This window comes from Schistocerca gregaria, chromosome 1, assembly GCF_023897955.1.
Source record: "Schistocerca gregaria isolate iqSchGreg1 chromosome 1, iqSchGreg1.2, whole genome shotgun sequence".
Lineage (NCBI taxonomy): Eukaryota > Metazoa > Arthropoda > Insecta > Orthoptera > Acrididae > Schistocerca > Schistocerca gregaria.
In genome coordinates this window covers 797394738-797420116 of record NC_064920.1, presented here as the reverse complement: position 1 = coordinate 797420116, position 25379 = coordinate 797394738, and the positions used below count along the sequence as shown (strand labels likewise).

The 25379-nt window shown below is 43.3% G+C and overlaps 1 protein-coding gene across 1 annotated transcript in view; it reads left to right on the top strand.

Annotated features, from left to right (window-relative positions):
* LOC126269980 (fibrillin-3-like) overlaps positions 1-25379 on the top strand; it is a 737299-nt gene that overhangs the window by 636219 nt on the left and 75701 nt on the right. Inside the window, exon 14 of the mRNA XM_049974034.1 lies at positions 12328-13361. Coding sequence (XP_049829991.1) covers positions 12328-13361 — 1034 coding nt within the window. The remainder of the gene's footprint in view (positions 1-12327; positions 13362-25379) is intronic.

Genomic DNA, 25379 nt, shown 5'->3' with positions numbered 1-25379 from the left:
GAAATAGGACTGGCCATTCAATGACACATCAGAGCTCAATCCAAACCGCTAAGGATAGAAACTTGAAATGTGGAAAGGCTATGGATCTTATAGTGTAGGCATCATTTAAGATGGGACTGTTTCAAATTGTACTCCTAAGGAGGCGAAAAATGGATGAAAGGCTTTGTAAAAACATGTCACTATTAACGCAACTTTAAAGGTAAGAACTGAAAAAATCCGTATTTGGTCTCTCAGTCAGAAATTAAAAAAAAAGTCTTTCAGCATTTGGGGAATTCAGCCAATAAGGAGGTAAAATAGAAGGTGAAAAGTTTTTGAAAAGAAACCATTATTAAAGAACTACTTAAGCATTTTAAAGAATATGTGAAAATTACTATTTGAGTTCTCATTTGGAAACTAAAAGATACTATTTTAATTATTTTAGAAATTCGACCCTTAAATGGAGTGAAACAGGGAATGAAAAGTTTTATGAAATTATTACATTATAAAATTTGTATTTGGCTTCTCTATTAGGAATCAAAATAAAACAATAAGTGTTTGTCTCTTTTGTGTATCTCAACCCCTATGGGGATGAAACAGTGGATGAAAATTGTTAAGAAAATATTTCTTTATATTAAAAAAATGTTGAACCTAATTCTAAGAAATTGATATTTCACTTCTCCGTTAGATATAAAGCAATACCTGTTAGGCGATGAAGTTTCTATGGAAATATCACCACAAGAATGCAAAAGACGCAAGTAACAAAACCTTGGACCCCAGCTACCAGAATCGCGTTTTGGTCAGGAGTACATTCGGAAATGACCATGCTCCTACGGCCTTAATTAGCAAGAAAAGTTACAAGGTACTGCAATGTGCGAACAATTCGATTAAAGAAAAACAAATCGGTGTGAGACCATGCAATCCACGTGAGCGATGCAGCGGGCTCTAAGAAAGATGTTTTTATGAACCACAAAATTTATATGACAACAATTCTTAAAATCCTATAAGTAATTAGGGAAACTAGAAATACACTTTAAGAGAGTTACCGAAGCTTGATAATTTCAAATCCAGCTTGTCCGTTTCTGGGAAACAGAATCTACGATAGTCTGTAATGCATTGGTTAACACCCATGAAGAGTTTGGAGGAACAATTCGCACACTAAATGTTCTTACATAAAGGCTGCAACGTCCGACCTAACGAAGCTAACTGAGACCAAGGAAAGTTACGAAATGTGCCTACCCTTAACCCCGACAAGCTGCTAGAGAACGCAGGTCGACAGCGGTATGACGGCCGTTTACCACAGTGACCGGAATCCCAGCCTGCTAGCCGCTGTCCACACAAACATTGCCACCGCGCCAAACGTCTGACCGGTCCGGAACTAATCTACACTGTAAGCATGCCCGACATGCCCCAGAAGAGACTCCTGTGACGAACGCCGTTCCCATTACGTCGGCGCAGGACATCCGATTGTATGGCACGCCCTCTGGCCAAAGATGAGTACTGAATAATACGTAAAATAAATGACAATGAACATTAAGTGTTTCTAGCTGGAAGCAATCCGGATCAGGACATATGCCCTTTGGGAGACTTTTTGCTTAAAATTATAGTTCCTGTTGTGAGGGCACAGGAGATTTATTTTACTTTATTTTAAAGATATAAGAGCGTTTCTACTTGTACCCTCAACAGTCTTGTATGATCGAGAAAGTGAGGATATTTTGAACTGGGCTCGGCCATCATACAACTAGCATTTGTTAGTTGATATACACTGCCGGGAAAAAATTAATACACATAGAAAGACGACGTTGATTTTGATCCGATAACGGCATATGGCACCTGATTGATAGGAGATGTTCTGATAATGTTTCAACCTCGTCCACCAACAGATAGCTGAGTGGGACAGCTACCAGGGCACCATCTGTGCCTACCCTTTTAATAGGAAGGCTCTGTCTGGTACGAAAGTGTGAAGCAAGCAGGCAACCACTCCACAGGACAGCACTTGTGCTTCATACAGACAATTGAGGAAGTTCAAAAGGGTCAAATTGTGGCCATCCAAGAATTCAAGAAATATCATACGAGGAAGTGACGACTGGGAACTACTTTTATCGACAGCTAGTTTTTGTTCATATGGCCAGGCTTCCATCTTGCTCGGAGAGAATAAGAAATTGCGGATGACACTTCATTTAGTTGGCTCAGCACCTGTTTTCTTGAACCATAGCAAGAGCTTTCAATTGCGGAATATCATTCGTAATTCCTTATAATCACACGAAACACTCAAGTAAAAGGAAAAACGTGTGTTTTTTCCCTTCGTACGTGGGAAATAACGATGTAAACAAACAAAGATATCGTTGTTGTGATTTTAGCTATCAAAAACAGATATAAATTCTTCAGTATTACGTGGAGAAACACAGAAACAAATACGAAGATACTATTTCCATCACTTTTATTGTTCTAATTTTCGTGATCAGAAAAGGCAGGTAACATGTGAACATGTGTTATAAGTGTTACTTTCGAGCTGCCGCCGCCAACGTAAACGAAAAGAAAAGAACATAATTTACAGCCTTTTAATGACAATCATGGAACAGCGTTATCGCTCCAGCGGCGGTTGCGTGCTCACGAAATTATTACTGGAGTTTTGGACCACTCAATTTGCATTTTACGGTGAGCAATTAATCACGGGTTCACACGCAACAATATTTTTATGTTCCACTTTTATTATTGGTTATATGTCAGTATTTCATGACATATTTACGCCAGCATGCAATCTCTCATAACAGTCTGCTAGCTGTTTGCCTAATACATTCAATAAACGATGTATGATTACCTTTCTTGAACTCATGCCGTCTCTTTGTGGCGTCAGTTTAGTGTAATACATCATAATGACGATATTTTTAATGCAGTTTTACTAACAGTTGAACTTGTATGCTCCGTTTCTTCAAATATTTCTCCTTTATTAATCCAATATAGACCACGGAAAAGCTCTTTCTCTATTTCCATGTTGACTCCTTGAACGTACACACACTTGGTGCGAGAAGGTAGGGAAAAAATTACTTCATTCAGTCTCTGCTGTCAAGAATAACCCACCTGCCAGGCAGATTGTATTGACATGTAAATGCAACTTTCCGACAAAGAAATTACAGTCTTGTATAGAGTCTCGATTCACATCAGCTTGCATTATTGTTGAAGAATTCTACCTCCAATCAGACGGAAGCCCTTATTTTCTCGAGGTTTTGAAGCTAAATTAAAGATGCCAGCTTAATGAGGCATGGAGTGAGCCAAACAACCATAGGTGCTGGTGTTAGTTTTTTTTTCGGAAGTGTCAGAAAGAACAGACATCATTCATGTAAATACAGACAGAACTGGAATTTCGACGTTATTCGGAAACGGGCATCGAAATAGGTACAGTAGCGTCAAGTGAAAATTTGTATCGGACTGTATTTCGAACCCGGATTTACACGAACGGTTGCCGTAACCGTTTCGGCTTTCTGAGCATAGTTAACGTTCAACCCAAAATCCCAGCTTGTTGCACAGCACATATGTAACGTCCCGTGTCCACTACGTTCATTGGTCGTAGCCTCACGTGCATGTAACAACAGATGTAATAAAAATCTCTCCTTTGCGGACACACCTGCCAGGAACAAAGCGACCACTGACATTTGTGGAAAGCAGCTACAGCTCACACACACCAGCTTTTGTTCACCATTAGCAGTTCCGCTCTTTAGAAGCGATCATCGTCAGTAAACCATTCCCCTAGTGGCAACACATACTGATTTTCTACGTAGCGCCTTTCGAGTGGCGCAGAGAGTTGATTCCATATGAGCAATGCCTCTACGCTGCTATAATATTCATATGGCCAGTAGTGGCAATTTAGCGTCTTAAATCAGCAACGTAAGGATAATCTCTGCATTTACAGAAACATCTAGACGCGGGTGCTGTCTAATTATCTCGATAGTTCTCATATGAAGCAGCAAGACGAACTTGGCGTTGTTCTAAGCATACTGGAAATTAAGCCCTTCGATATAGGCCCATTTGGCTTTCTTTGACAACTTATCCCCAGTGATTATGTTGTAATCATTAAGAATAATGATACTTCTGATATTTATGCTTAAAGGTGACTTATTTTGCGCATTATTGTTAACGTTTTGTGTTCCAAGTTCCTATTGCAACTTCTTCACCTTGTAACAGTTATTGATTTATGATATTCAGTTTGCAGTTAGTGTATCTGAGCATTATTAATAACTACACTCTGTTCCCTAAAGCTAGTCACAGAAATACACTGACGGTAAGAACATCGAAACACCAAGAAGGAGTTGCGCGACGTAGACGAAAGTTGGTAGGCGTGTTTCTACATCTGAAAGATGATGCCTATTCACATTTCGCACTAGTCGCATAAGAGTGGCGTTAGTTGTGCCACTATGAGAATGCCAATCAGGTCGCGAGCGATCGTTACTTTCGACATTGGACGTGGTGAGTTGATGTTAGTCAAGAATGTCTTCAAGGCGAAAAAGACGCCATTATCCACACCTCACTGAGTTTGAACGATGTCGAGTAATAGGGCTATGATAAGATGGTTGTTCCCTCAGCGACGCTGCTAAAGGACTTGGCAGGAATGTAGCCACTGTACATGATGGCTGGCAGCGGCAGTCTCGAGAAGTACAATCGCAAGAAGACCGGGCTCTGCATGGTCTGGTACCGCCAACGAGAGGGAAGACCACAGCGTTCAAAGTGTGTTTCTGGCGCATAGCACTGCATCTGCAGCAGCAATTTTAGCAGCGGTTGGCACCACAGTGACACAACGAACTGTTAACAAATCGGTTACTTCAAGGATAGCTCCGAGCCAGATGCCCTGTAAGCTTGTATTCCACCGACCCGAAACTGCCGCCATTTGCGACTTCATTGTTGTCAAGCGAGAGCTCAGTGGAGGGCAGAGTGGAGATCTGGTGTGTTTTCTGATGACAGCTGGTTCTGCTTCGGTGCCAGTGTTGATCGTGTGTTGATTAGAAGGTGGCCATTGAGATCCTGCAACCAAGCTGTGTTCTAGACACACTGGACCTACACCTGGAGGTATGGGCTAGGATGTGATTTCATATGGCAGCAGGAGTTATACCAAGCTTCCTGACGGCTAAACTATACGTTAGTCTTGTGATTCTACCTGTTGTACTGTCATTAGTGAACAACATTCCAGGAGGTGTTTTCCGAAAGGATAGCACTCGCCCACATACTGATGATGTAACCCAATATGCTCTACAGAGTTTCGACACACTTCCTTGGCCTGATCGATCACCAAATATATCGCCAATCGAGTACACAGGAGGCATTATCAGACGTCGAGTCTCATCCAAAAACTGTATTAACCGTCCCTTATTGGGTAACCAAGTGTGACACAATGGAACTCCATTCCATAAACTTATATCCGGCACCTGTACAACACTGTTCATGCACGTTTGAATACTTGCATTCAACAGTTTGGCAGTTACACTGAGTATTAACGTACCACCGTTTCCCATTTGTGATGGCGTATCTCGGGCTTATATTAACCTATGATCTTGCAGTATTAATCACTTAAATGTGTCACCTAGACAAATGTATCCCAACAATTTCATTACTCTACATTAATTACTTTTGATGTTGCAATTCTTTCAACTCATTGTAGCTATTGGCAATCACGCCTTTGCAGTGTAAGATATACTTACTTACAAGCCCACTCGAAGAACACATTGAGTGTTAAAACGTACCCTTCCCATTGGTAGTATAACTGAAACGTAGCAACAGTGCAGAATATGCTTGGAAACTTCGTAATCGTCGGGCTATTTCAGGGTGACAAGGAATTACCGTTCTAAATTTACTCGTTATTTTCTTGTCATTTCCATTGAATAATCTCAGAGCTTTTCACTTCTACGTTAGTTTATCAGGTAGCGGTCTTGAGTCTAGGAAGGTTGTCTCATGCAGAAACTGCATCTAACATTATCCTTTACACTCCACTTCATCTATCCTATCCACCACAGGAGCAATAAGGGAGAGATGAATGCTGCAGTTGTTCGATAGCTCTGAAGTAACGGAGTTCCGCTCTAAGGCTAAGGCTCCATTGACTATTTATTCCTCTCTTGAAGTTGGCCAGCCTATTACCTGTTCACTGACAAAGCTACATCCAGCCAGATCGAAAATTAATGATTTTTTTATAAAGAAAGCTTCTCCATCATAAATATTCTCGCTACATTCAGTACTTCATAGTTTCAGGTTGGAAAACTTGCAACATTGCGCATCTGATAATTTCTTTGTCTGCCTCCATTGACATAACTGACATTTTTGCGAATACACAGTTTCATTAATGAAATTGTGAGACTAAAAAAATTATAAACTAGGCTTCTTTACAAATCTGCGCTACCTGGCACATTTCCATACTCCTTCAACATGTAAACACAGACCATTCCGAAGTCCAAAGTGTGTTATATGTTACTAATTCATGTCGATTGATGCACACTTAATTTGCAAATTCTCTGTTTTATGGACATCGATTTTCGTTATCACATTATAATGGCCTATAATTAAAGATATTGTCAAGCCAGGTGTGAACAATTTTTTGATGGTTCTGTGATAAGGAGCAAGACATTTGAGGACACAAGTTAAGAGGTGTAAGTGCATGAGAAATGATTTCCCAAACAAATACGAGGGAGGACAGATGTTTTGTGAAATCAGCATAGTGCAGACAGGTGTCATGCTGCTGTTTTGTTTGCCGATTTTCTTTACGCTGTAACCAAACGGCATCTCAGTTGTTGGTAACAAATGCAAGGAACGCATCCCTGAGTAGCAGTTTGTAGTGTACAATGCCCTTTTTCGACAACACATGCAAAATATTATCTTTCCAAACTGCCCTTTGCTGAAGGAGATATATTTTGTTAAGGCTCAGCAGTTAATTTCTTCATATCATAAAGCCTTCACAACTCCTCACCAATAACTATGCTGCACAGAAATTCTCATGGGGAAAGCTTACGTCATTCAGACGAAAATTCAGTAGTGGTTACTTAATTGATCTTCGTTACTTTGAATAAAGGTCACAGTCTATCACATGTGCAAACCGAGACCTCCTGAGCTAGGGAATAATTCATGCCAGAACGATCATTCTTGAAAAAAAAAATTCTCGCTTGATTTTTCCGATAGCGGTCGTCTTACAGACGATATGTTTCGAGCTGCTTCCGCTGTCTTTAGCTCTCTATTTTACCCGAAGTGAATAAGGTACTGAGGTGAACAAAAGTCAAGAGGGAGCGATATGCACGTATAACATGTCTATATTATCGTGTACACTGCGTATAAAAGGGCAGCGCATTGGCGAAGGTCTCATTTGTATTCCAATGACTCATGTGAAAAGTTGTCTGACGTGTTTATTGCCGCTTGACGTGAATTAACAGACTTTAAACACAGAATGGTAGTTGGAGCTAGACGCTTGGGACATTCCACTTCGGAAATCGTTAGGGAATTCAGTATTCCGAGATCCACATTGTCAGTAATGTGCCGAGAATACCAACTTTCACCACAGTCCACACAGTTGGCGACAGTCTTCACGTAAAGTCCGAGATGAGCAGAGTTTGTTCAGAGTTGTCAATGCTAACAGACAAGCAACACTGCGTGAAATAACCGCAGAAATCAGAGTGGGACGTTCGACGAACGTGTCCGTTAGGAAAGCCGTACGTGTCCGTTAGGAAAGTGAGACGAAATGTGGCGTTAATGGGCTATGGTAGTAGACGAACACTTCGAGTGCCCTTGTTAAAAGAAGCGCCTCTCCTGGGCTCGTAACCATACCGATTGGTCTCTAGACGACTGGAAAACTGTGGCGTGGACAGACGAGTCGCGATTTCTGTTGGTAAGAGGTAATGGTAGGGTTGGAGTGTGGCGCAGACCCCACTAAACAATAGGCCGAAACTATCAACAAGGCTGATGCAAGCTGGTGGCTCCATAAAGGTGTGGGCTATCTTTACACAGAATGGACTGGATCCTCTGGCCCAACTGAATCACTCGTTGTTGACTCGAAACTGTTTGATCGAATATATGGAGACCATATGAAGCCATAAATGGACTTCATGATTCCAAACAACGATGCAATTGTTATCGATGACAATGCGCCATGTCACCCGGTCACAATTGCTGGCGTTTGCTTTGAAGAACGTTGTGGACAATTCGAGTGAATGATTTGGCAATCCAGGTTGCCCGAGATGAATCCGATTGAACATTTATAGGACACAATAGAGAGGTTAGTTCGTCATAAAATGCTACATCGGCAACACTTTCACAATTGAGGACGGCTTGAGAGACACCATTGCTCACTACTTCTGCAGGGGATTTCCAACGACTTGTTGAGTCCGTGTCACGTCACGTTGCTGCTCTACATGGTGCAAAAGGCTGTCCGACACGATATTAGGAGGTATGCGATGACTTTTGTTACGTCAGTGTAAGTTGCAAATGTTGGATTTTTTCCACTTACGACTCTATTCTACGAACAACATTTAGGCATGAAAAATCCAGTACGTAACTCCCAGACAAATACTAGAACTACAAATAAAAAATGACGTTTGACGAACGCACTCATCGCGTGTTGTGTTATTGCACTTTGTTCGTTCGGTTTATCTACGTTACGGCGCCTGCAAATTAAATATGATAAACAATTATATTTTTCGCGACATCAGAATCAGCTGGACGGACTGTGGCTGGTGTCGATCAGCCAGTGGTGTGTGACGTGCAGCCGGTGGTTGGTGGCCACTGGGCGACGAGAAAACTCTAGAGCATTAACTGCTCTGATCTTGAAGCCGCCATGATCTCTTGTTCTGTTTCTGGAAAGTTTGGCTTCAACTGGTTTGTTAGAAACTTAAGCAAATTATGTTTGACGTTCCATCGTCCAGATAACTTTAGTAAACATCGGAAATGCAGTTTTAAAAAATGAAGGAAGGAGTTGACCCGAACACACAACTTGGCATCTACATCGCGCAACGCTAACCACTTTGTCTTTCTTTTTTTTCGTTTTTATTTTTTTTCGTTCTTGATCGTTGTGTTTGCTCGTTGCGGACGTCACAGGACATCCGTTTAAGTTCGTTTGTTGATCCTTCTACTCGGTTTTTTTATTACAGAGGCCAATTCGTCCAGAAACTTTTTCATCTAACGCAGAAGTCTGAGAAGTGGCTAGCTTTATTAGCGCCGTATGTGTACTATTCGGACTTCTTGTCTGCTGCGGCCGGCTGCAGGGCAAATTGTTTTTTTTCTTTTTCTTTTTTTTGTCAGAGACTGTACATTGGTTTTGAAGACCTTGTTGTAATATTTACCACGATATTCTTGTAACTTTTAGCATTAGCAGCCCGCATTTCATATGAAGCCGATAAGACAATTCTGAATATTCCATGATTTCGGATAGGTGAATTTGAAAGCTGCATTAGGAGCAATTATTCGTACAAATAATGAACTTACTTGATTTCATAACAATAATAACCAGTTTTAGGTAATTCTTTCATTCCCGCATGACTTAATATAGTTTCAGCTTACACTGTTTCTTTTGTAATGACATCAGTGCTGAGGCAAATATGGTCCAATCGGCCGCGAAATGGAAACCACAGTGAAAATCAAAGATGTTTCATTTTTATCAGACAAGCGGGAGAAATTGGCCATCGTTATCCGCGAGAGACAGACCACACGTTTTAATGTAAGAGAGATGGAGTACAAATAAATTTGCTTTCATTTACTTCTCTACGGAGTCGCCGCACCGACTAAGACATTTGTCATAGCATTGTATGAACTTTCCAGTATCATCATCGGAGAAGGCATACGCCTATGCTTCCTGCCAATTCATTTCAGTGATAGGGTATGTCCAGCAGAGTTGGCAGCTGGGTTAGAAGAACCAGTTGCGTTGTCTCACAAATGCGCCGCTGGAAAGCAGCTCCCACTACTTGCTAGAAAACTATTTTATGAAAAAACATAGTGCAAAAGATTAGCTGTCAATTTCATGTTAATTCGATAAAACTCACATTCTCTGTTGTGGTAAGCCAAAAAGTTCCACCGTTACAGATTTTAGTATTAAGAATTAGTTTGTACAATATTGAAGCAGTTTTTTTCTAATGCAAGCTTGACAAATGTGTAGGTATGAAAGTAACCTTAAGTGACCACCGACTTCACTTCCTGCGGAATGAAGTCTATCAGACAAGCGGGAGCGATCGGCCATCGTTATCCGCGAGAGACAGACCACACGTTTTAATGTAAGAGAGATGGAGTACAAATAAATTTGCTTCAAGGTGTGTGAAATACTCCCACTCAAAATGGGTGCAGTCTCCGACTATGATTATTTGCTGGAAGATATGTTTTTGCCAACAAATGGAAGAGCAGAATCTCACACACAGGTTAACCAGACACTTCTAAGCCCGTCAAAAAACCTACTGATCACAAGCACATCAATAGAAAAGAATTACTGCACAAGTATAATTCCTTCCCTGACACAACTTTCGACTCCACTCATACTTCACGTGAAGCTTCCATAACTACAACCTCAAATCTCACTTTCTTATGCCAACACAGACACAACTTTTGGAAGAATATCGTCTGTTCCTGCCAATGATGCAACCATGACTTTTAAGAAGAAGGCAGCAGCTGTGTCCAAAGGGCTAAACTTTGCTCAAAATAAAGAAAACATTAAGAGAAAGAGTTCTAAGAAAAATAGGAAACTGGAAAAAGGCAGAAAATATCACCCAAGGGAAGTACTTTTGAAGAGAGAAACAGATTTAAGAAGCCACCAAAAAAAAAATATTGCTAACAGTTCATGTATGCATCAGATGCAGACACTGTAGAAGATTACGAAAATAACTTCGATACATTGGATGAACGGCAATGATGACTGAGTTCAGCATTTCTCCTCGCGGTGGCTACATGAGTGATGTTCAGAATTTGATAGTAAGTGTAATTGCTGAGTTGAGAAAAAGACAAGATAACGCTTGAACAAAACTAACAGCTCATTAGAAAAGCCAAAGTTCAGTCAAGACTTATAATATAAGATAAAACTGTTTTGGAGAAAATATTTAATAGTATAATTCAGTATTCATCTCAAGACATTCTAAATAAAAGTATGAAATTTTTATTAACTCTTTCCTTCCTGTACGCCATTTTTATATGACCCATCTCTCACATTACACTGATCCATCTCACCCATATACCAATAAGTAAGATGGAACAATCATGTAAATTTTCATTTTCTCGTACTTCTTGTATTTTAAGTGGAAATGTTTCAGTAGTATATTGTACGTACGTTTGTACGAACATGCTACTAGCAGTAAAAAAAAAAAAAAGAACGAAAATTCACAAATGACATGTTACAGAAAGTGGTCCAACTCTGCCGGACTTACTCTATGCAGCTTGCAGTCTGTGCCAAAATATTGTCTTCATAGCCAGCGGCTCATGCAAGCTGAGATGAAAATCAGGAAGAACCAAGTCCAGGCTGCATGATGAGTGATCAAACACTTACCGACAAAAACGCTGCAGAAGCTTCCTCATTATGCCAATAGTGTACGGCCGACAACTGGCAAGAAGAAGGAAATGCGTGACTGTTACGTTGTGAGGGGTTGCATGAAATCTGGCGTAAAGTCTCACAGGCATTCATATTTGGCCGGAGACACTATTTTCCAGGCTTCTTTAAGTGCTCACTTTGCGCCCCGAGCTGAAAAGAGCGACTCGACGAGATCGACGAGTATACTAGACGTTCCCCGGCACGAATCCCCCCGGGGGATTTGTGTCGAGGTCCGGTGAGCCGGCCAGTCTGTGGATGGGTTTTAGGCGGTTATCTGCCTCGGCGAATGCGGGCTGGTTCCCCTTATTCCGCCTCAGCTACACTACGTCGGCGAATGCTGCGCAATCAAGTGCTCCACATACGGGTACACCACCATTATGGTGCCACGCAAACATAGGGGTTACACTCGCCTGGTGTGAGACGTTCCCTGGGGGGTCCACCGGGGGCCGAACTGCACAATAACCCTGGGTTCGGTGTGGGGTGGCGGAGGTGTGGTGTTGTGGACCACTGCGGCTGCGGCGGAGACGGAGCCTCTCCGTCGTTTCAAGGTCCCCGGTTAAGATAACATAACATACTAGACGTTGTTCAAGACATCTGTGGAAAGTATCATTGGATTTTCTCTGTGGTTTCCATTTCGCGATGGATCGGACCTTACTTTTCGAATAGCCCTCATATCAACAAAGCGGATTTTTGTAAAAATGGAAGTAAAACACGGAAAAATACTTTGTAAAATGTAAATTATAGCAGTAGGAGTTTTTAAGGATAGATGAAACGTAAAAGAAAGAGAAGACTCGATTCTTTTGGTGTGCGCTGCTGTCCCACAGGTGGACGAGTGCCTGGTGAACAACGGCGGCTGCTCCCACGAGTGCCGCAGTACCTTGTCCGGAGTGGAGTGCTCCTGTCCAAACGGATACGAACTGCGGACTCCGACCACGTGCCACGACGTCGACGAGTGCGCCCTGGACGATGAGGAGGAGGATGACGACGACGACGACGACGGTCACGAAGAATATGTGGGCGGAGGATGCTCCCAAGTATGTGTCAATACGGAAGGCAGCTACCGCTGCGAGTGTCTCCCAGGCTACCGGCTGTCGGAACAGAACGGACGCGAATGCCGCGACGTCGACGAATGTGCGCACGGGAACTCCTCGAAAGGTGGAGGGCCTCCGTGCTCCCACGGATGCGTCAACACGGAAGGCAGCTACCGGTGCGAGTGTCCGGAGGGCTTCCAACTCGACGGAGGCAGGCACAACTGCATCGACATCGACGAGTGCGAGAGCGACGAGAGGGGGAACTGCAGTTACTTCTGCGTCAACACGGCGGGCAGCTACCGCTGCGAGTGCCCCGACGACTGGACTCTTTCGTCGGACGGCCGGACCTGCCTGAGGGCTTCCAGAACGTGCGCCGTACGTAACGGCGGCTGCTCGCACTACTGTGTGGACATCGGCGGCGGCGTGCGCTGCGAGTGTCCCGAGGGCTTCGCGCTTTCGGACGGCGGCCGGCAGTGCAACGACGTGGACGAGTGCGCGCCCGGCGGCGTCGGCGGCGGCTGCTCGCACCGCTGCGTCAACACGGTGGGCAGCTTCCGGTGCGAGTGCCCCGGCGGGAGCGCGCTGGCGGCGGACGGGCGCACCTGCGCGGACCCGTGCCACAGCCTGGCGCAGCCCTGCTCGCACGCTTGCGAGGTGGTGGGCGGCGCGGCGCGCTGCACCTGCCCCGACGGCTACGTGCTCGCCGGCGACGACCGCTCCTGCGACCTCAACGAGTGCCTCTCGCCGGGCCGCACCGGCTGCTCGCACGGCTGCATCAACACCGACGGCGGCTTCCGCTGCGAGTGTCCCGCCGGCTTCGTACTCGGGTTCGTATACTCTAATGTACAAACCCTCCGTCACAATACTGACATGCAGCCCCCATCCAAGTGTTTGATGAGCAAAATTTTGAAAAACACAGCCCTCAGTCGCGAACACAATTAGTGACCTAGGTTTCGGTGTCACAAGGGACACCTTCCTCGGACAGAATTGATACTAAATGTTACAGCATAACGTACCAAAAAATACGAAAGCTGCGGTCATACGTGACAGCGTCAAATAGTCAGAATTTTACTTTAGCTGCGGTCATACCTGAAGCGGCAGATAGTCAGAATTTTACTTTAATTCTGACTATCTGACGCTGTCAGGTATGACCGGAGCTTTCGTATTTTTTGGTACGTTATGCTGTAACATTTAGTATCAATTCTGTCCGAGGAAGGTGTCCCTTGTGACACCGAAACCTAGGTCACTAATTGTGTTCGCGACTGAGGGCTGTGTTTTTCAAAATTTTGTATTATACAACAGTCGCTGATTGACAGCGATGTTAAAAACCTTATTTGATTAACATTCGTGTAAGGAATCAATAGCAATCCTTTACGAAGCTGATGTTGAGAGTACTTTATGTACAAGCGAGAAAACGCTCCTACCGCAGGATAAAATAGCCGAATAAGCTTCCGTTTAAAAGACTGACTAAGAGTGGGGTACCAGCTGCCTCACGCAACCTTCCTCAGCACCTTTAAAAATTTTCTCAACAGTTTTGACTTGTGAACATAATTGTGCTTTTTTCAACAGGCATCTGACCTCAAACTTCCACAATCTTCCCCAATTGTAACTAACTCACACTCACTAGTCCATCGCTGAACGTCACTGAGTCTCATCCACTATCTCTTGCCATTTTTCACTCACTCATTCAGCTCTATTTATTGCCATTATCTCTTTGTGTCTCTGTCTCATTTTATCCTGTGTCACAGCATAGTCCCCTTCCTTCCGTCCTACTACTACATTCTCCTCGCACTGTCACTGTCTCCCTCTTGCACACTCTTAATGCTAATACCTCATTCCTTCCATCCTGCGGCTCTTTCTCTTCTCACTGTCACTATATCTCTCTTCTTCTTTGTCATTGTCATATACTCCGTCTCTCATTATACTGCTTCTCGCTCACTTTCATTTTCTTCTCATTCTTTTCCCGCCGCAACAAACAAGTTTTTGTGTTGTATCTCCATAACGAATAAAGACTTAAAAAAATGGTTCAAATGGCTCTGAGCACTATGAGACTTAACTTCGAGGTCATCAGTCCCCTAGAACTTAGAACTACTTAAACCAACCTAACCTAAGGACGTCACAAACATCCATGCCCGAGGCAGGATTCGAACCTGCGGCCGTAGCGGTCGCGCCGTTACAGGCTGTATCGCATAGAACCGCTCGGCCACCGCGGCCGGTAAAGACATTTTAAAATGAGGAGATGGTTCTTAGATAAACGCCTAAACAACGAATCATTAAAATTTTGAGCAATGTTCTGCGGTTATTTACTATTTATATTTCGCCTCATGCCGGATTTTACTTGACGAGGTAGGGTAAATTTGAACCTCTGTACCTTGGAAACGGATAAAGATACAACCAAAAGTTTCAAGATTATTTGACACCAGGATCTTAGGAATATATCGTAAGAATTTCAGCCATTTGCTGTGAATAGCCGCCTTGGAATCTGCGTCCGGGTTTTGGTCTGCTGGTGGCAACAAACATATAATAGAAGAGACCATCTTTGTGGGATATTCCGAGGAACTGCCTCCATAAGTGCCATCAAGCCCACCGTAGACCATATAAAATGCAAAAAGAACTAACCGATTTTCTCTATTTGCCTAATCAGGGGGAAGTGTATAATATTTATACTTTGACCCTGTGTTGTAGAATAGTAACACTAAGACTATCCTTCTGTTTAATATACAAATGGTCTCTAGCCCAAGAGCTAGATGGCGCAGTGGCTAGCACACTGGAGTCGCATGTGGGAGGACGACGGCCCAATCCCGCGTCCGGCCATCCTGATTTAGGTTTTCCGTGATTAGCCTAAATCGCTTTAGGCAAATGCCGGGATGGTTCCTTTCAAAGGGCACGGCCGACGTCCTTCCCCGTCCTTCCCTAATCCGATGAGACCAATGACCTCGCTGTCTGGTCTTTATATTAGTCACCTGTATGATTACTACCTGAAAACGCGGGAAGTCAAGTGCAAATATTGTCATCATTGGTACTTTAATGTATCCACTTAAGTGCGTCAGTTGTTTTTTGTCTGCGTCTAGCACTCTTCCTGCAAGCACATAAAAAAAATTCTACCTTACGTTTTCTGCACGGTCGTAACTGCACTAGTAAGTAGAACACGCTCGTCAGTATAGACTCACCGTTCTGCATCCACCCCTCCACGCTTCATCACTTGACCTGCTTCCCAGGGCGAAATAACCATTAACGGCTTGGTGTTGTCACATGTACTTGGAGGTACTAACTAACCTGAAAACACACTACTCCCAATAGCTGTAATTATTAGTCTGATTAGTCTGCAGCCGCGCGGGGTAGCCGTGAGGTCTCGGGCGCCTTGTCACGGTTCGCGCGGCTCGCCCTCGTCGGGAGTTCGAGTCCTCCATTGGGTATGGGTGTGTATTTTGTCCTTAGCGTAAGTTAGTTTAAGTCAGATTAAGTACTGAGTAAGTCTAGGGACCTATGACCTCAGTAGTTTCGTCCTATAGAAGCTTACCAGAAAATTTGTCTGCAGATGAAGTAAATATTAATGTAATGTTGTTCAGTTCACTGTCCTTTCTCGCCAATAAATCTGCACTTTTGCCCTTAAAATCCTGAATAACAATACTCGTTGTGTCGGGGAATATGAAAAGTATTTTGGAATGTGGGTATGAGTTCACGATATGGCCTGTTCGGTATCTTGATCTTAAATGATCATTTGGTTGATAAAAACGGAAGAAGTGTCGGGAAAACAGTTACATGGATATTAGATTCACCAATAATTTACTCCTTTTACAAAATAAGCAGAATTACATTTAAGATCATTGAGAAACAACAACATATAAATTAAGTTGAAAAAAAATAAAAATACATCACTTTACAGAATAAATAAATAAGGCTGTCTGAAAGTCTAACTGATTTGTTACCGAATGAGAGTGGGTTTAGTAACCAATATTAGCATCGATGCCGGCAGAAAGCATCGATATCCAGTTCCACGTATGCACATGACTCAAACCCATTCAAAAGAATTAAGTTTCGTTTCCAGTTAGACTGCCAAAGAAAAGATAGAAGTTGTAGATTTACCATAACAGCGAAATCGGAAAATAATTTCTAACTACATAAATACAGCCGATTTTACTTGCAGTTAACGATACTAAAACAGAAAGTAACTAACGATCTCACCAACAGTCTTTCAGCATAAGAGTGAACTCAGCACAACGACCGGCAACAGACGACCACGTCATCCTGCCAGAACCAAGGCAAACACAAGAGTATGAGAATCACAAAACGCCGAAGTTCAAGTGCAGCAAAAGCGAACACCTGTTGCAAATTGTCTGATTGGCCGCCGCAACCAGAGAGACCTTAGATAGACACTTGTTGACCAAATCGACTCTGATTCGACATCACGATAGTCTCTGTTGTTTGTTGCGTGGTGTCAGCAGTAAACAATGCTTAGCAACTCGGAATCTCAGCCTAGCTTCCAGTGATTTGTTCACGACCGTCCGAACTGTAGTTGTTTAGATCCGTCTATTCGTCTTGGCCAGTCGAGTGATTCTACGAACTTCACGCTATGTAGTGCCTTCGGAACTTTCCGTGCTCGCTCCTCTTATCGCACTGCTATACTGGGTCCATATCGTAGCTATGTCATAACATTACAGCCAATTGTCTATGAGACCTGTCGGTATGATGTCCCTCGAAGCAAAGCTTCGACCTTTCTCCAAGTCGGACAGACGGTGCACCTAGCACGTGTACGACCTCTACGCATGCTGTGCTGCTATCTCCACCTAAGAAATTCGGGTAACGTTAGACGCACCTAGCAACCGTCATGCAGTCAAACCCTTCTTGATCTGCAGAAATGGCCTTTCTGAGTACTGCAAATAATCTCGCATGAGAATGAAATTTTAATCAACATATCCGACAAGGAAAGATATACTGGCGTAACGTCTCGGTAGTGCCCGTTCAAAGGTAGTTAGTTACATGTTCCATAGACCATTTCAACGTTTCTTTCATCGATGTGATGCAGAACGAGTCACGATCAGTGTTGCCATCAACGAATATATTGTTCAGTCCTACTCATGCTGCTACACTGTTGTTTCTGGCTACTACCTTTTAAGTAGAAATTCATCAATGGAAAAGAAAGAGTTTTTCGCTACCTGTCGGACGTTTAATGTAATAAAAAAAATGTGTTGCTGCTTACCGAACTTCTTTCTGAGCCATTGACAGCTTTAATAGTGCGGAATAGAGGCAATTTTCTCTCTGGTGTTGTAGATATGGACACCACTGCCCATTACTCTCCGAACGTTCTCAACTAGGGAGACATCCAGTGATCTTGTTGGGCAAGGTAGGGTTTTTCAAGCACGAAGATGAGGAGTAGAAACTCTCTCCTTGTGTTTCCGGGCACTATCTTGCTGAAGTGGAAGCCCAGCATAGCTTTCCACGAAGGGCAACAAAAGGGGGCGTAAAATATAGTCGACGTACCGCTGTGCTGTAACGGTGCAGCGGATGACAACCAAAGTGGTCCTGCAATGAAAAGAAACCGCGTCCCAGACCATCATTCCTGTCTGTCCAGCTGTATGGCGGGCGACAGTCAGTCTGGTACTCCACCACACTCTGGGGCGGCTACAGACACGTCTTCGGCATGGAATCCCATTGACTGGAGTAGAATTATCTTCTTTGATGAGTCCCACTGCGAAATAAGTCCTGACAACAAACGAAGGCGTGTCTGGTAATGCCCCAGACAGCGGTGGGATACCAACACGACAGTCGCCCGCTATACATCTTGACAGCCGGGAGTGATGGTCTGGTACTGCATTTCATCTCATAGCACGACCCCTCGGTTTCATCCGCAGCACCCTTGCAGAACGGTGGCACATCGATGGAATTCTTTACCTTGTTTCGTTTCTTTTCACGGCAGGTCATCCTAGACCTATATTTCAGCGCACATACGTAGTGTGTTTCTGCTCCTTACTTTCATGCTCGCCAATCCTACCTTTGCCAGTAACTTCGGTAGAACTCTCCCCGGTTTACGACGTTCCGAGCATAATGGGTAGAGAACTCCCACCAGATCGGGATTTTATCGTCTAACACGTCAAATGGAAATAATTAGGCACAGTATCCCTCAGGTTAGGCCTTGCCGCAGAGGATACACCGAAGTTAAGCGCTGTCAGGCGTGGATTGGTGGCCCATCCTGGCCGCCATGCGCTGTTGCCATTTTTCGAGGTGCACTCAGCCTCGTGATGCCAACCGAGGAGCTAATCGACCGAATAGTAGCGGCTCCGGTCAAGAATACCATCATAACGACCGGGAGAGCGGTGTGCTGACCACACGCCCCTCCTATCCACATCCTCCACTGAGGATGACTCGGCGGTCGGATGGTCCCGAAGGCCCACTTGTGACCTGAAGACGGAGTGATTATTATTATTATTATTATTACTATCCCTCAGGTTGAAGCCCAAAAGTTGTTTTCAAAAGGGCCAGAGGTTTATCAATGCATTATTGACTTTCTCAAGTTGTGGAGCTCTTCCTCTTCAATAAATTTTCCCATTGTTCTGAAACTGTAATCATTTGCTTGTCTGTACATGTACAACATAACTACCGATTTCCGTCCCATTCGGGTCCTTCCTTCGTGGTGTATCCTTTTCTCTGTCGCACAGTGCGCATCAACATGTGAAATTTTGAAATAGATCTTTATACGGAATTAATGGTGAAATTGCGAAAAAAGCTCATAGTTGCAGTCTTCGAGCAACCAACCTATGTGCCATGCATATATGTCTTGCGTTTATTGAGCGTGATAGGAAATCTCCCATGGCTTTGAACTTTGCATGTAGTTTTATTTTTTTACTTTCTCGTTGTAATAGTGAACTGTTTAGTCAGTGAAAGGATGAGACGGAGACAGATTTCTGAATAATGGAATTGTCTGTAGCAAGAGAGTACTTTCTTTAAAAAATTAACTTCAGCGCCTCCACAATGGCCCGCATCTCGTGGTCGTGCGGTAGCGTTCTCGCTTCGCACGCCCGGGTTCCCGGGTTCGATTCCCGGCGGGGTCAGGGATTTTCTCTGCCTCGTGATGGCTGGGTGTTGTGTGCTGTCCTTAGATTAGTTAGGTTTAAGTAGTTCTAAGTTCTAGGGGACTGATGACCTAAGATGTTAAGTCCCATAGTGCTCAGAGCCATTTGAACCTCCACAATGTAACTTGTACACAGAGAGAATGTACTTTGTTTTAAAATGTCTTTCACACATAGGGGTGAAGTAGATCTGGTTTCTACCACTGTGCACTAATGAATCACCCTCAGTATCCCACAGGCGTTTTCGCCTTCCTGCTGTTATTGTGACATCTACTAAAAATAATTCCTGGTGGCTAGTGCAGGCGTATAAGAGGACGTACTTCCTGGATTGTGACATCATAGTTCCACAATCCAGGATTGTGACGCTGTAGTTCCACTATTTTGATCTTTTGGGAACCAAGTAGTATAATTACTTAGCTCCAGTTTTCAATAAGGCGTTTTGGACCGCTCTCATCGTGACCCTTTGACCTTGAGGACATTTGCGTTAGTTCTGCCATTTTGATTTGTAATGTCATGTCTATGCAACCCGAATCGCCATCCATAATTGTGAATTAATACTGGTCAGTATTCTGGGGAAATCTGGCAACTATGCAGGCTGCACCCATTACCTCTGCCAATAAGACAACAGTCCGTCTCACATTTTGTATTTTCTGTCGTTTATGTGTAACATAATTTGCCTAGAGAGATGGAGGGGAAAGGATGGGGAGAAGGTAGGACTAGGTAATAAATCATTCTGGCAACAATGCAGACTGTGCCAGAGCACATGAAAGCTTCATACTGCCCTCCACCACCTGAATACGTACTCCCTATACATTGAGAGGCAGATTCATCTGAAATTTCGGTTTTGCAGTCAGGCATTTATAACCAGGACTAACATGTCACCAAATACCTCCAAAATATCTAATTGTTTAATTCATCTCTTCATTTTCTTAAAATGGCTCTACATATTCAGATTCATACGACGTCAGAATTACACTTAGCAATAATTATCATTTTATCAGACATATAAACATTTCTGATAAATGGAAACGCATTTTATGTTTTCCGTTTTCATATCTGAATGTGCCTGTTCTTCACAATCATATTCTCTATAACTGCAATTAAATTGGAACTGCCACATGCATAATGTTGAGGCAAAGCGCAACCACGTACTGCAATTTATTGGCAGAACCCTTAGAAATGCCGCACGACTACTAATGAGGCCAGCTACACTGTTTATCCGTCCTCTTATGGAGTGTTGCTGCACGATGTAGGATCTGCATCAGATACGATTGACGGAGGTCCCGTGCACTACTTGAGAGTGGAATGTTAGGGAATTTGCTTGAAGGTGGTTCGATGAACCCTGTGGCAGACAGTTAATCGAGGATTGCAGAGGAATCATGTAGAGATAGTTGTAGATCAGGCTCATAACATCAGTTTACTACTTTTTCTCTCTATTCTTCGATCTGAAACTTGTGCACGTTTATTCTGTCGTTCATCTCTTCCATCAGATGCTCAACAATTTTCTCTACTGATAATCTCTGCAGTTAAATCAATGTCCAGACATATCAGTTTGATCACCAGTCAATAGACTGCACGTGCTTTTTGCGGCACAGACAAGCAGGAAAAGAGTCAATGAGTTTGTACAAGGTACCAACAGGGATATGGAGCCACGCTGAAACCAGTACCGTGGCCAGCTAATCTAAATTTCTCGGTTGAGAATTCATGGCGCGAACAGCTCGATAGAGTTGCTCCCTCAGATTTTTAACTGGGTGTAAATTTTGGAAATTTGGCAGCTGGGCGAGTCCAGTAAACTAATGCTGGGGTTCTTCGTACCATTCACATACATTGCAGGCTGTACGACACGTTGCATTGTTCCGATGGTAGACGGTGTGATGCTGAGGAAAAAAACAGACTGCATGTAGGAGTGGACGCGAGCTCCAACGAAAGATGCAAACATGTGTTGACCCAGTGTGCCTTACATAATAACGATATCACCTAGGAAAATCCACAAAAACATATTCTAGAACATAACGGTCCCTCCTCCGTCCTGAACGCTTCCGACGATTGTTGCATCGTGTATGCACCTGTCCGATGGAGCATAAAACGTGATTAATCTGATTCCGTTGACTGGACAGCCACTTTCCGTACTAACATCCAGATTCCAGCCTTCGTCGTCGATGAACAGCCGATGCTTGAAAAGGTGGCATGTGCGGAGGCCTATGCGCAGCATATGTGACCGAGTGGTTCTCGGAGCTTCAGTCCGGAACCGCGCTGCTGCTACGGTCGCAGGTTGGAATCCTGACTCGGGCATGGATGTGTGTGATGTCCTTAGGTTAGTTAGGTTTAAGTAGTTCTAAGTCTAGGGGAGTAATGACCTCAGATGTTAAGTCCCATAGTGCTTAGAGCCATGTCAACCATTTGAACCCATGCGCAGCGGCAGTCTCTGAACGGTCATTGAGGGGACATTGTTAATAGTCACTTGGTTTGACTGGGCGGTCAGTTGCTCAACAGTTGCACGTCTATTCACCTGTACACATCTCCGCTGCCGTCGTTGACCCCTGTCATCAATGGCCCGTGCTGCACCAGAGTTACTTTGGGGATAGTTTTGAATTATGCTAGTTTACCACGCTCAGTGTACATTAACAACGTCGCCAGGCAAATAGTTTACAAAATTAACCATTTCTGAAATGCTTCCACCCTAGTAACTGAATGAGATCGTGTTCGACGATCCTTCCTCTCGCAGTCATCATTCATCTGACTGTTTTGATGATGCCCACAACGAATTCCTCTCCTGTGTTAATCTCTTCATCTCTGAGTATCACTTGCAACCTATGTCCTCAATTATTTGCTGGATATATTCCAATCTCTATGTTTCGCTACATATTTTCTCCTCTACACCTCCTTCCATCACCATGCAATTCATTCCCTGATGGCTTAATAGATGGCCTGTCATCTTGTCGCTTCTCCATATCAGTGTTTTCCACATATTTCTTTCCTATCCAGCTCTGCGCAGAACCTCCTATATATTCCGGCCGTATCAGTCCACCTAATTCTCAACATTCATCTGTAGAAGAACATCTCAAATGCTTCGATTCTCTTGTCTTCCGGGTTTCCCGTAGTCCATGTTTCACTACCATACAACGCTGTGCTCCAAACTTACATTCTCAGGAATTTCTTCTTCAAATTAAGGCCTATGTTTGATACTAGTAGACTTATCTTGGCCAAGAATGCCCTTTTTTCCAGTGCTAATCTGCTTTTGATGTACTCCTTGCTTCGTCCTTCATTCCTTATTTTGCTGCCTATGTTGTAGAATTCCTTAACTTCATCTCCTTCGTGACCATCAATCCTGATGTGAAGTTACTCGCTTTCTCATTTGTGGTAGTTCTCATTACTTCTGTCTTTCTTCCATTTGCTCTCAATCCATATTCTGCATTCATTAGACTCTTCATTCGACTTAACAGATCATCTTCTCTTTCCCTCAGGATAACCATGTCATCAGCGAATCGTTTAATCCATACCCTTTCACCTTCCACTTTCCTGGTCGTCCACTCTCATTAGCCCTTCATGGCTCTTTTACATATTGTGTATTACCCGTCTCTTCTTAAAGCTTAGCCCAATTTTTCTCATAATTTCGAACATGTTGCCCAATTCTACACTGTCTAACGCTTTTTCCAGGTCGACAGATCCAATGAACGTGTCTAGATTGTTCTTTATTCTTACTTTCATTATCAACGGCAACATCAGAATTGCCTTTCGGGTTCCTCTTTCTTTCCTTAAGCCAAACTTATTGACCTCCAACACATCCACAATTTTCCTCCATTCTTCTGTATATTATTCTTGTCAGCAACTTGGATCCATGAGCTGTTAAGCTAACAGTCTTTTAATTCTCGCAGTTGTCAGCTCTTGCAGTCTTCGAAACTGATGACATTTTTCCGAAAGTCAGATGGTATGTCACCAGACATACTCGTACATTCTAAACACCAACGTGGATAGTAGTTATGTTGCCACTTCGCCCTATGATTTTAGAAATTCTGATGGAATATTTTCTATCCCTTCAGACTTATTTGATCTTGAATCCTCCAAAGCTCTCTCAAATTATGATTTCTATACTGGATCCCCTACCTCTTCCAAATCGACTGATGTTTCTTTTATTTTGTATCAGTCAAATCTCCCCCCTTATAGAGGCCTTCAGTCTACTGTGTTCACGTACCTGCTCTTTCCTCTGCATTTAACAGTGGAATTCTCGTGGCACTCTTAACGTTACCACCTTTGCTTTTAATTTCACCGAAGGTTGTTTTGGCTTCCTCATATGCTGAGTCAGTCCTTTCGACAATCATTTCTTTTCCGATTTCTTCACATTTTTCATGCAGACATTTCTTCTTAGCTTTCTGGTACTTCCTATTTATTTCATTCCCCAGCGACATGTATTTCTGAATTCCTGAATTTCCTTGAAGATTTTTGTACTTCCTTCTTTCATCGATGAATTGAAGTATTTCCTCTGTTACCCGTGGTATCTTCGCACTCGCCATTTTTGTACGTATGTTTCGTTTTCCAACTTTAGTGACTGCCCTTTTTAGAGATATCAATTCCTCTTCAACTGCACTGCCTACTGACCTATTCCTTGTTAATGTATCTACGGTCTTAGAGAACTTCAGGCGCATCTAATCATTCCTTGATACTTCCTTATCCCACTTCTTTGTGTTTTGATTCTTCCTGACTAATCTCTTGACCTTCAGCCCACTTTTCATCACTACTACATTGTGATCTGAATCTTTATCTGCTCCTGGGTACATCTTACAATTCAGTACCTGATTTTCAAATCTCTGTCTGACCATGACGTAATCAAACTGCAATCTTCCAGTATCACTCAGTCTTTCCGAAGGGTACCTCCTCCTCTTGTGATTCTTGAACAGAGTATTCGCTCATACAATGTAAGCTGCACGGCCGGTATTGTCTTCACTTAAAACTTCCGAGCTGATAGGCCGTGGTCGAAGTATAAAACTCTCTCCTGACGTTTCGTCTCCAACTGCGGGAGACATCCTCGGAGGTAAAGCGGCGAACTGCGAAGAGAAGTCGAGGAAGCGCTGATTATATAGGCAGGTCAGAGGGCGCCACTGTCGATCACATGGCGTCGGCTATGAAATTGTTTCTGGTAATGCCAACATTCTCTATTGAAAGTAATCGATCGTCACGCTTGCGGTGCAACGCCGACATCCTAATTTTATCCAGTTTAACACCTTAGTGGATTATTATGTACGCTTGTATAGATAGGCTATCGAGATTGATAAACATCGTAATTTTAACAGGAATGACGAAGGTATTAAACTGGATAAAATTTGGATGTCAGCGTTGCACCGCAAGCGTGATGATCGATTATTTTCAATAGAGGATGTTGGCATTACCAGAGACAATCTCATAGCCGACGCCACGTGATAGACAGTGGCGCCTTCTGTACTGCCTATATAATCAGCGCTTCCTCAAGTTCTCTTCGCAGTTCGCCGCTTTACCTCCAAGAATGTCTCCTGCAGTCGGAGACGAAACGTCAGGAGACGACCACGGCCTATCAGCCCAGAAGTTTTAAGTGAAGAGTATTCGCTATTACTAACTGAAATTTGTTACAGAACTCAGTCTTTCTCCTCTCTCATTCCTTCTCCTAAGCCCATATTAATCTGTAACCTCTTCTTCTACTCCTTCACTACCATCGTATTCCAGTCCTCCATGACTGTTAGATTTTCATCTACCTTTACGTACGGTATTACCCTTTCAATATCCTCATATACTTCCTATATCACTTCA